Below are 13175 nucleotides of genomic sequence, written 5' to 3' on the forward strand. Positions count from 1 at the left end.
ACTTGGCTCTTGCAATAAACAAAGTATCATGTGAGGCATTAATAGTTTCGTAATCATAACCGGATGTAAAAAATCTAAAATCAAATCCTTAATACCACCGTCAATAAATTTATGTCACATTTTCTAAGTCAATTGTGGTTGGTTTTAAATATCATAACTACAATAGACATTTTGCTGAGTTGTTTTAAACCGAATGAATGTTGTGCATGCATTACAATATATATATATATTGAAATCGTAATGGTAATGGTAATGGTAATTTGCAGTTTACAATAAATTCATTTGGTAACTCAAGAAATGGTAGAATACAAGCACTGAGAAATCATAAATAAATTAATAATAAAGTAAAACAACATCCTATAACCTTATAGTTAATAACCTTTGTCATTCTAAAAGGCATAACATTTAAGAGGAAGAAGAACACCATAATTAAACCACTGGTGTAAATTTTTCCAACCTCTTTAATTTATCAAAATATTTCTAACTTCGAGTTGCCAACGGACGGAACTTTTATTAATTGCTGTAGGGTGGGGGCTTGGGCATGTCCTTTACAATACCACAGACAAGAGCTTGATCGGGGAGGTTGGATTCATCCCTGAGAGAGCGTGCAGGAGAAATAACGCTTGCGTAGAGTTGTTGCCCAAGGTAAGTCCTCTCCCAATTCTCCGACCTGAGATTCCACATTCCAGCATTGTCGAACGTCAAGAGAATGGCAGCCCAGGATTTGGGGAAGACTTGTACGGTGTGCCTGCTCACTGCGTCGAGTAAGTTATAGTTCTTTCTCTTTTCTGGACTCCAGGTTCCAGGCTCAATTCTGTATATATTGCGTCAAACATAACCAAACAATAAGAATTTCTGTAAGTACACAAATTGTATGGTGTGGAAAGTAAGAATTATTATATTTACCCAACGACAAAGAATGAGTAGCCATCCAAGTGCCATGACTGGATGCTCTTCTCCTGGTTTTCCAGGATGATCTCCACAAAGTTGCGGAAGGTCATGTTGAGGACATTGGGCTTCAGTGAAACGTCTGTAATTTCAGCTGGTGGCTCATCACCGATTGAGTCATACTTGAAAACTTGATCAGCGACTCCATAGTACTCTGCGAGCTTGAGTGGGGTGCCTGGATCGACGTGAGAGACACCGTTAATGGCATAACGAAGTTTGTCATCCACCCTGCTGACTGTGTTAACGAGCCTGATCGTGCGGGTGATGTTGATGGCACCATAGTGGAAGGAACCCTGAGGGTTCGGTCTGGCAGCGCTGGCGGTTAGGTTCCAACGGAAAGAACGAAACTGGTTGAGTGACCAGGCCCAACCAACCGGAGGCTCGGCTAGATCCGGGGAGGCCGGTCCGTTGCCATCGACATAATGGATGATTGCCGTGGTTGTCATGATATTCTTGGTGAATCGGGAGGAAGCAACCATGTAGTAGTCCTTGGGGGCCTGGTCAGCAATCACAAGCACGCCATAGCACTGCCCAACGTGCACGTCTAGAGAATCGTACACGTTCTGGACGGTGTGCGAACCCTCCATCTCCACAAGCTTCATATTATGGTCTTGGATTCTGAAGTTTAGCGAGGTCTTGAGCCCAACATTGCAGATTCTATATTTGTACGTCTTGTTAGACTTCATTGTAAAAAGAGGCTCGCCCTGTCCATCGGGCTTCCCGGATTTCCCATTGATGAGAATACCATCAGGCCTCGCAATGGGGCGACCGCTATCCAAGATCTTCCTGAGATCAGTGTGGCTCTTGGTATACCAATCACCAATAAGGACAGTGTAGTCATCTTCAGGATATCTGTCATAAGGAACGGAGACGGATTCACGGGTATTAATTCGGAGACCACCGAAGCCACCGGCCACCTTGTGCAGGGCCGTTGAGGGATAGTAAATGTAGCTACCAATCTGGTCTTTCACCTGGAATCGGTAAGTGTAATTCGTCCCTGGAGGAATTGGGCAGTTTGTTCCGATAACTCCGTCGCTCCAAGAATTCTTTCTGTGTTGAATGCCGCTCCTGTTAGAGAAAGAACCAGGAATTAATTTGAGAAGGGCAAATTCAAAATAATATAATTTAAAATAGGGGAAAAGTAAATGAGTTGCATCAAATCTGGAAACACTAATACCAATATAGGACAGTCAAAAAAAAAAAAAAAAAAATACTAAATTGATGAAAAAAAAAAATTAAGTTGGTTCATTAGCCCTATTCCTCATAAAGTGAGTCCGTCCATGGCTTTGCGAATTCAATTTATGATAATAGTCCAAAATGATATTCAATTTGATTAATAAAAAACAGAATAGAATTAATGAAATTCTTACCAAGTAAGAAGGAATGGCTCGTCAAGGTTGTTAAAGACATTGATATGGACATTGTTGTTGGTGGTGGAGTTAATATTCGGTCCAGGAAATTCACCATTAATAAGAATAGCTTGTTGGGAGATTCCCAAGGGAGAGATGGTGCCATAACTCACGTTCCACGTGAAGAATAAGTAGGGATCTTCACCCCGTACCACCAATGTTAACGTTGAAATAAGGCATGTTAAAAGCAATATCATTACTGTATCCATCTCTCTTTCTACTCTGTAAATAACTTTTCGTCTTGTATACTTTATATTAATCCTGCTTCCTCGGTATTTATGTATATATATTCATATAATATATATTTAGAGATGGGAAGAAGATGCTGTAGCTTCTTCTGCAGACTTGAATGGCCTATCAATGAACCTTATTTATATACCCAGAGATGAATAACAACCGTTCAGTTTTCGCTATTTCCTCTGGCGCTGGCCCTTGAATTCTGCTATTCCCCTCATTCATTCCTTTAGCTATTGCTATACTTAGGCACTATGTCTTTTCAATTTTTAACGGTCTATGGTTTAATTCTTTTCTTGGTCCATTTTATTTTCTATTCTTAGTTGATTCTTACAGGACAAACCATTAAAGATAATGCCACGATTATTCTAATTTTAGAATGATGCAATGTGTCCCAATTTAAGATTTTCTCTAACTTGGGGCAAATCTTAAGTGGAAGTAGATGAAACTCCACCCTCTTTCAATCATCTCCTTTGCTTTTTTTTTTTTTTTTTTTTTTTTCTCTCCATTTGACAAAAAATATATCCCATATTTTATTTTTATTTATTTTACTTTTTCTAATCTAAGATTTAATTTGAAGTTTCAGCCTGCAATATTTGATAACTATTAAATCTTATACACCTTAATCTACATTCCATTAAAAATCGTAGATAAAATCAATCAACATGTAGAATGATTATTTTTACCCTCATCACCCTTTATTTAATCCTCTCTAACTTTTTAACTTATCAACTTCATTCATGAGCCAACACTGTCACAACTAGCCGCACTACTTTCCGTTGGCCTTTTGTTTGCAGCTAGAGGCCTCACAACAGCCTCTTAAGGCTGTAGAGGTCTCACGATAGCATTGTAAGTCTTTAAGCTTTTGGACGTCACTTGAGGCGAGATCTACCCTCTCGGCGCCTTCAAATTTGGCCTTAAGGCAGTGCGGCCAAATTCGGCTTCTGGAATTGTCGAAAGATAGATGTGGTGGTTGTATAGCAACAAAGGGGAAAGGGAACAAAAAGAAAAAGATGAGGGAGAAAAAAAAAAATACTTCAGGTTAAGCAAAAAGTAAAAATTACCTTTTCGAAAATGAAAATATGAAATAAAACTATCTATCAAATAACTTTTACTAAGAAAAAAAAATTGATTAACGAAAGGAGATTACGGTCGCATTTTCCAAAATAGTGGGGTCATTTCGCCTAACTCAATAAGTTATCAAACTATTATTTTGATAATAACAAATTAATATGTCCCTAAGTATGTTTTATAATTAGGGGCGTGCAAGTATCCGATCAGATCAGAAAAAACAGGATATCCGAAAATTCTAATTGGATTCAAATATCAATTTTTGGAAGATCCGGATTTTCATATTGGCTCTGCAAAGAAACCGATATCTGGATCCGATCTGATTTTGTCCATAACCACAAGTTTTAAGAAGTTATTTCGGGGACCTAGGTGAAACATGGTAAAGTTTGTGGACTGTTCAATACGATGACAACTTTAAGGGTCCAAATGATGAAATGCCAATGTGGCTAAGGGTACAAAAGAATAATGCAAAATTTTAGGGGGCACATTGACATTTTCCATGAAAATTTGGATAAAAATCAGATCATATTCAAATCAACTTTCATCCTAATCCGAATTTCCTAATCAAATAAGAAAAATGCAAGGCACACCCCTATTTCTAATGACTCTTGCTCAAGCGTGTACTTAAATGGCAATGAAGTTTTCCAATGTATTCAAAGGATTATCAAGAATGAAAAAGACAAGCTTGGATAAAGATTTTGGAAGATTTGAAGAAAACTTATTCTAGGTATAACTTCCTCTGTATCATTTCACTTGTAAATTATAATCCTTGGTTGGAGTTGGCTATTACTTTGAAAGCTCATGACTTGTTTTCATGCATTAATAGTCTAAGGCGAAAAAGATTTTTTTTTTTTAGGGCTATGACATATTTTCCAAATAGTGGGGTCATTTCTGTTGACTCGATAAGTCATCATACTCCTATTTTGATGATACAAAATTATTAATATGCCCCAAAGCATGTTTTGCTAATTACTCTTGCTCAAGTATGTACTTAGATGGCGATGAAGTTTCCCTGCATTCAAAGGATATCAAGAAAGGAAAAGACAAGCTTAGATAAAGATTTTGGAAGATTATAAGAAAACCTATTCTAGGTATACTTCTTCATATCATTTCACTTACAATTATAAATCTTGGTTAGAGTCGGCTTACACTTGTGAAAGCTCGTGACTTGTTTTACATGTATCATATATTCTAAGGGATGAAAATAAAGGCTCCCGCCTCACCGGACCTGCCTAATGCTCCTTTCGGATGGGCCTGGTCGCTCAACAATCCAACTCCTTACGACGGAACCTCACTGCGAGTGCAGCTAGACCAAATCCTCAAGGCTCATTCCACTATGGCTCCATCAAATCCACTCGCACAATCATCCTCGTTAACTAAGCTTCCAAGGTCGATGGAAAGCTCTAGTATGCCATAAATGGTGTTTCCCACACCAACACCACCACCCTAGTCCCGCCGAGTAGTTTGGAGTTGCTGACAAGGTTTTCCAGTACAACGCAATCCGCGAACAGCCACCACCAAAGATCGCCAGCATTTCCATCAAGCCTATTGTCGTCAACGCCACTTACCGCAAATATGTAAGATCGTCTTGAAAACTGAGAAAAACTTCATGTCATGGCTCTTAATGGATAGTATTTTTTGCCACGGCATAAGTATATAGTACAAATTATTACTACTCTATTTCAATTTCTGACAATCAAGTAACTAATTATACATTTATAACATACAGGATGAGCGAGGAACATACACCTGAGAAGAGGAGTAACTACAATTTAAAAGACACCGTGTACAAGCACACATTAAATGTCTTCTCCAATTCCTGGGCGGCCATTTTGGTGACATTCGACAACAGTGGAATGTGGAACTTCCGATCTCAGAATTGGAGAAAAAAAACGTGGGACATTATTATGTTTCAACGTTGTCTCCCAGCCAAGTCGCGTAACGACGAATACAACATCCCTGATAATGCTCCGTTGTTGGCATCATTGAGGCATGCCCAACCAAGCCCAACACCGTTCAAATCACCACCACCACCACCCATGTAATGTAAGTTGACACACCCTAGAGAAAACCATGGGCGGTATATAAAAAAGTCAATGTATGAACCCCCAGTGATACGTTGACAATTGTTTCAATTTTTTTTTTTTTTTTTAATTCAATTAATACATTGACTTTTCAAAAGTTGTTTGTTTTATGTCGTTTTCATTCATTTCCAAAGTATGTTAGAGTAGGTACCGTAGAATATTGTAAATTAACTCTTTGTATCATATTATTTTACTAGTAAAAGGCAATTAAAATTTATTTTATACATACACTTTAACCCTAGCCTCACGTTTTTACAAAGAGAAAAGAGAGAGCTTTTATTCTTCTCTTGTTCCTTAGAGCTCCATTTTGATTCTAGCAAATCACATCGAAGTTAGCAATCATGTCTCCGTGTGGATACTGTATGCCAATCATGTTCTTGGAATGAAAGCAAGATAAACGAATATAGAGAAGGAGCCATCAATCGTTGGTAAGAAATCAAATCTAGTTTATTTTGATTTATTTTAACATGTAAACAATGTAATCGGTATAAGGTTTTATGAGATATTGGGTGTTAATCGAAAAAAATTTTAAATTCCGCTACCTTAACCATTCAATTAATACCTAACAAAGTACGACTAGTTGTATCCAAAAAAAATTATTAAAATATATCTATACAAACTAATATAACATAAAATAAATGGAAAAATTTGTATATAAAATTATTGACTCAATAAATACTAATTAATATTACAATAAAAAAAAAAAAATTGTGATACAGCTTTGTTATCAAGAGTTTGTATGTATAGCATTAATCCACTGATTGACTAATATATTAAAAACCACTAAAAAAACATTATTGAAAGCAACCACTAAGTTCTAACACATCTACATTGTAGACGGTAAAATCTACGGTTGATTTGGAAGAGACGGATCTTATATGAAATGAGTCACTGACAATCGAATGGACCTGCACACAGAGAGAGAGAATGAATGTGAGGGCTTGGGGGACACCGACGTGGTGACTGTTGTAGGTACTCTGACACTCAGGTTAACATGGTTGAAGTTATTTAGTAAAGACTAAGGGCGGGAAAGGGTTTACCATAATATGGCTAGGGCTAAACTAACACAAAGTGGCGGAGCACACGTTTGCGGTGACTAAATATGGTAAAGTAAGTCAAAACTAAGCTTTACGGTGGAGAAAACAAAGATTCTTGGGAGCAAGAATTTAGGAGCTAAAGATGTGAGTGATTCCTCAATGAATAATGAAAGGTTTGACCTCTATTTATATAATGAATAAAAAAGGTTGGAGTCCTAGTAAAACTCTGAGTCATGCCTGGTAGATGAGTCTCAATTAGGAAGGACGTGTTATCACTTGCCTTTATGCTTACCACTTCAAGTAAGATTCTAGATCTTGACTGAAGTGGAAAGTAAATAAGATTCTGATTCTTATTTTGGGACTGTTGTGGGCTAATGGGTTGAAACCCGATTTAGCTTAACTTGTAGGATAGCCTAACTCATAGAGTAGTCAGTTCACAAGGGAGATTTAAGTGTAGGCCCAACTGGATTAGGCTAAGGCACTAAGCCGTAACATGCTTATTTCGTTATTAGACCTCGTCAAGCCCAATACGATTTTTGGCCTATACATACATTAACTTAACCATCTATATTACAAGAAGAGCAAACAACATGTTCCCACCCCTGGTTTCATAAATTTCAGATTTCCACCCTTAAATTATCAGGAATTATTTAATTTAACGGTCAAATGGTAAAGTAGTCATCTTACATTGCAATAAATATGAAATTTCAAAATAATTATGTTTCCACCCCTGGTTTTCTACCACTCCTCCTCCCATCTTCACGCAAGTTACGTGTGCAAGAGGAAAGGATGGGCTTTGGGTTGGGGCTAGTTGCGACAAATGATCGAATAGGTGGTGGGCAACAATAGAATAGCAAGGTTGGAATGGTGAGGGGGATTGTCGACGACCAGAAATCAACACAATAGTAACAAAACTGCAAACAACACTTCAAAAACAACAAACCCCGCCAATCAAACACCAAAACCCAACGAAAAACGAATGAAAGGGTCTCAAAACCGTGATTGTCTCGTGGCGATAAGTGTAGATCGCANCCGCTACCTTAACCATTCAATTAATACCTAACAAAGTACGACTAGTTGTATCCAAAAAAAATTATTAAAATATATCTATACAAACTAATATGACATAAAATAAATTGAAAAATTTGTATATAAAATTATTGACTCAATAAATACTAATTAATATTACAATAAAAAAAAAAAATTGTTATACATCTTTGTTATCAAGAGTTTGTATGTATAGCATTAATCCACTGATTGACTAATATATTAAAAACCACTAAAAAAACATTATTGAAAGCAACCACTAAGTTCCAACACATCTACATTATAGACGGTAAAATCTACGATTGATTTGGAAGGGACGGATCTTATATGAAGCGAGTCACTGATAATCGAATGGACCTGCACAAAGAGAGAGAGAGAATGAATGTAAGGGATTGGGGGACACCGATGTGATGACTATTGTAGGCACTCTGACACTCAGGTTAACATGGTTGAAGTTATTTAGTAAAGGCTAAGGGCGGGAAAGGGTTTACCGTAATATGGCTAGGGCTAGACTAGCACAAAGTGGTCGGAGCACAGGTTTGCGGTCACTGAATATGGTAAAGTAAGTCAAAACTAAGCTTTACGGTGGAGAAAACAAAGATTCTTGGGAGCAAGAATTTAGGAGCTAAAGCTGTGAGTGATTTCTCAATGAATAATGAAAGGTTTGACCTCTATTTATATAATGAATAAGAAAGGTTGGAGTCCTAGTAAAACTTTGAGTCGTGCCTAGTAGATGAGTCTCAATTAGGAAGGACGTGTTATCACTTGCCTTTATGCTTACCACTTAAAGTAAGATTCTAGATCTTGACTAAAGTGGAAAGTAAATAAGATTCTGATTCTTATTTTGGGACCGTTGTGGGCTAATGGGTTGAAACCCGATTTAGCTTAACTTGTAAGATAGCCTAACTCATAAAGTAGTCAGTTCACAAGGTAGATTTAAGTGTAGGTCCAACTAGATTGGGCTAAGGCACTAGGCCGTAACATATTTATTTCGTTATTAGACCTCGTCAAGCCCAATACAATTTTTGGCCCATACATACATTAACTTAACCATTTATATTACAAGAAGAGCAAACAACATGTTCCTATTCTTGGTTTCATAAATTTCAGATTTTCACCCTTAAATTAACAGGAATTATTTAATAAAACGGTCAAATGGTAAAGTAGTCATTTTACATTGCAATAAATATGAAATTTCAAAATAATTATGTTTCCACCCCTAGTTTTCTACCCCTCCTCCTCCCATCTTCACGCAAGTTACGTGTGCAAGAGGAAAGGATGGGCTTTGGGTTGGGGCTAGTTGCGACAAATGATCGAATAGGTGGTGGGCAACAATAGAACAACAAGGTTGGAGTGGTGAGGGGATTGTCGACGACCAAAAATCAACACAACAGTAACAAAATTGCAAACAACACTTCAAAAACAACAAACCCCACCAATCAAACACCAAAACCCAACGAAAAACAGATGAGAGGGTCTCAAAACCGTGATTGTCTCGTGGCGGTAAGTGTAGATCACATGCAACAAACTGCGAGGGGGGATGGATGGATTTTGAAAAGGAGAGTAAGGGGAGTCGAACAGTGCAGACATTGTTGATTTTCGGTGTGAGAATTGACTAGGATCTGTCTAGGAAAATGCAAAAAAAGGCAAAGTGTAATGGCTGTTGGCCGACGATTTTAGGGTGTAGTTGTTTGTGGGTTGGTGGTTGGCTGGAAAGGTGAAAGGCCGCGCTCGATCGACGGCAAAAAGTTGGGAAAGATGAAAGGCCGCACTCCATCGACGGCAAGAAGCCTGATGACAAACATCAGTTGTATTGAAGAAAATAAAAAAGGAGAAGGGCAGTTTGGTAATAACACTATCTATATTGTATCAAAATCCAAAAAATCACAAACAATATTAATTTAAGTATAGGAATCTGGAATTTATAAAACAAGGGGTGGAAACCTTGGATTTTGCTAGGGAACATGTCGTTTAATCTTACAAGAATTTAACTTCAAAAAGGATAAAGATTAACTGATGATATAAAATCTAGATTAACGAGTACTATAAGGTACGCTACATATTTTAGATATTATTTTATTTAAAGATTTAAATTTAGTTTTCTAGGATTTCATTGCTTATTTGGAGTAGATGTAGATTTCCTTACTAAGTAAGACTCTGTGTATTCTTTTTCGTCCTTTAATTTAAAAGGGCAAGCCAACAAAATCATGAACCGATGCATCGTTCAATTTATATATCAATAAACATATACATTAAAGAATTAATGTTGGTCAAAGTGGTAAAAATGAAGTGATTTATGCTCTTGTCACCCTCACAGTCACAGAATTAATATGGCTCTTTATTGAAACTTCTTATAATAAAACTGTGAATTGGGCTATCATGATTCAATCAAATTATTGTACATTTCAAGAAAAGAATCTCTTGTCTGCCCAATTCAAGTTATACTATTACTACCATTTCTGTTTAATTGGCATTGGCAAGAATCTTTCTATTTCTACTAAACCAAGAGCATAATATTATTGGACAATATTTATTGGTAGATTATTTTTCAATTATTAATTTGAGCATTTTGCAGGCCCCCACAATGTCCAAGATATAGGAAATTACCAATTATTTTACTAGATTTTTTTTTTTTTGAAGATAAAAAAGTTAGTTGAGAAAATGGAATTAAATGGGAATGCATAAATCATTTCATGTGGAGTGAAGCTTTTCTGAAAAGGGTTGTTACATAATTATTATTTTTTTCCATTTTTAGTTGACAAAAAGGAAGGAAAATTGAAAGGCTAATTTAATAGTCTCAAATTCGGATTGCAAAAACCACTATAACACCATAAAAACAAGTTTTATGGAGAAGATTAAGATCAGAAGAAACGCGTTTCTCAAAGCGATTGAAGAATTGGTCGGAGAGGTACGGGCCGAGGTGGGCCTGAAGGATGGGCCTGAGAGCAGCCCGCAGCATGTTAGTCTTGGCTCTACCGTACGAAACCGGATCCCTCATCCACTCCTTTTGCTTCTCTTCAGAATGCTCCACTATTCTCCTATACTCCATTTTTTCTATCTCAAATCCACCACATCTCTTCATTCCTTTTTCCACCTCCTCCATGCTTCTCATATATGCCGGAATATTGAACATATCTCTTGTCTCCTCCTCTATCAAACCCTTAATTTTTTATTTTTTTTGGGGTGCAAGAAATTAATTAAAAATTTAACCATGATCAAAACTCTATGTTCTATGCTCATATAAAACTATTATACATGCATCATGCATACTTGTAGATATTTGTTTCTAATTACCAAGTATTATATAAAGAAGTTTATTCATAATTAAGAAGCCAAGTTATCATACATAATGTTTCTTATTATTTATGTTGGCATCAGTGGAAAACTGGTTAATTCCGACGATGCCATCATCAACACCATGGAACTCGTCTATATTTGATTAGGTTATGTATTTTTATTCATCTAATGAGTGTAAACTAAATTGTATGATCAGATTAACTTTGAATCAAAATGAATATTAATTAAATGTAAAAGAGATGGATGGATGTGTAAATACCTCATCTACTAGGTCTTGCCAAGCCTGATCCATGGAGTCATTGAAAGGGTGTTTAGCCCTTGAGTCAGGATCACCCAACTGATTCTCAGGAGGGCATGATCCAGGTCTTCCTCCCATTAATATAAACAACATTCCTCCTATTGCAATCTCTTCTTTCCTGCATTTCAAAAACTCATCCAAATCCTTTTCTGATTGCTTTGCATATGCTTCCGCAACTTCCTTCTTTGCCCCATCGATCCATGCTCTTCCTTTGTTCCATGCTCCTGATCTCTTATCCAACACCACTTCTGGTATCTGATCACGTAACTCATTCATTCAAATGCATCAAAAAACTTCTGTTACTTTTTATACCAACATTATTAACTTAAAAATTAATCGAAAACACCCTATTCCGGCGCCGGAATTCTGCCACAATAGGGAGAACTCGCATCGGAATGGACCTGCGTCGGACCGGAGTCGCAGAACACAATAAAATTTGAAGCTTCTACCACATATAACATTAAACTACATCTGTGGTTGAGGATGCAAGAAATAACGAAGTAGTGAAATGCAATAAAATAGTAAAAAGTGATGATGTATGGAGAGTAATGTGCGTTTCCAGAGAATTAATTAATGCATTTGTAGCTATATATATATATATATATATGTATATGTATAGTACCTGGGAGAGCCAGTGCAAGGCACTTAAGCTAACGGCAATATGAAGTTTTCCTTTTGGAAAGAGACGATGATAAAAAGAACCGGGGACGCCAGCAACATAATAAGGCCTTGTTTTCTTATCAGAAAACAAGGCATTCAACGACTGGAACAAATAGTTGAAATCATTTGATGGAAGATCAGAATAAAAGACTTCAAATTCAGGCTTGAACCCACACTCTTTGAGATATCGCTGCTTCAAGCTCTCGACAATCATGTCAGTTGTGGCCAAAGTGTTATACCCAGTTCCACAACCCAAGTCGGCTATCCTTACAGAATCCGCCTCATCTTTATTGTTGAAGAAAAGTTTCATCGACTGGATGGCAGTCAAAAGCAATGGTTTGCATAAGGTTATGGCCGAAGCAGGAGCTTGAGAATTCTTCGCGTAACTTCCATCATCGTCCCCACCTTGCATACACAAAAATCTGTGAAGACCTACAGCCTTCTGCGGCTTGATGGTAAAGGCGTTGTTAGAACTCGAAATGTCCATCGATCTCCGCCGCCTCTCCTCTCACAAAATAGATAGACAGATAGAAAAATATGAGCGGGGAAGAGAATATATTTGAGGAAGGAACTGAAACTGAGCTGGTGAATGCCCCACAAAAGGGCAAAGAGAAGCTAGAATTGATGAGAAACTTACCTGTATTTTGCCTCTTAGTACACAAGAGACTGGTTTGGCTCTATGATTGATAGGTGTTATGGTTACAAATTAAGGATTGTATTGAAATCATGAGAGCCAACCAATTTTCTCATTTTTTTTTCTTGTCTAGATATTTTTTATGTATCACACAGGTGCTTCTTCTTCAACATGACCTAGCTTACCTCGATGGAACTTACTAACTACTTAGCGATACCTATTTTCGACAATTGTTTTTTCACTAAAATTATCTTTAAAGACAATTAAATTACATAAATATATGTACACAATTTTCATACGTACTTATAATAAAATGTTCTTTTCTTCTCTCTCTCTCTCTCTCTCTCTCTCTTCTTTGTAAGCAAAATCAGTTTAATCAGTTTCGGTTTGTGATTACTCCTAAATCTTCTGTTTATACTTTACTAGATAGGAATTCAGCTGGAAGAAAGCACCTAC

At 36.9% G+C, this 13175-nt stretch overlaps 2 protein-coding genes across 2 annotated transcripts; both read right to left on the reverse strand.

Moving 5' to 3' along the window:
- Positions 1 to 513: 513 nt before the first annotated feature.
- Positions 514 to 2566, reverse strand: LOC116122674 (L-ascorbate oxidase homolog). The gene is made up of 3 exons (XM_031408504.1): positions 2319 to 2566; positions 907 to 2016; positions 514 to 814 (listed from the first exon to the last, which is right to left on the reverse strand). Exons 1-3 carry the CDS (start codon positions 2564 to 2566, stop codon positions 514 to 516), a joined length of 1659 nt encoding a protein of 552 aa, XP_031264364.1.
- An 8061-nt stretch (positions 2567 to 10627) lies between these two features.
- LOC116122682 (gibberellic acid methyltransferase 2) lies at positions 10628 to 12722 on the reverse strand. The gene is made up of 3 exons (XM_031408516.1): positions 12048 to 12722; positions 11387 to 11680; positions 10628 to 10990 (listed from the first exon to the last, which is right to left on the reverse strand). The coding sequence occupies exons 1-3, from the start codon at positions 12570 to 12572 to the stop codon at positions 10628 to 10630; spliced, it is 1182 nt and encodes a 393-aa protein (XP_031264376.1). The 5' UTR covers positions 12573 to 12722.
- Positions 12723 to 13175: the final 453 nt, after the last annotated feature.

Source organism: Pistacia vera, unplaced genomic scaffold (genome assembly GCF_008641045.1).
Source record: "Pistacia vera cultivar Batoury unplaced genomic scaffold, PisVer_v2 Contig136, whole genome shotgun sequence".
In the NCBI taxonomy this organism is placed as follows: domain Eukaryota; kingdom Viridiplantae; phylum Streptophyta; class Magnoliopsida; order Sapindales; family Anacardiaceae; genus Pistacia; species Pistacia vera.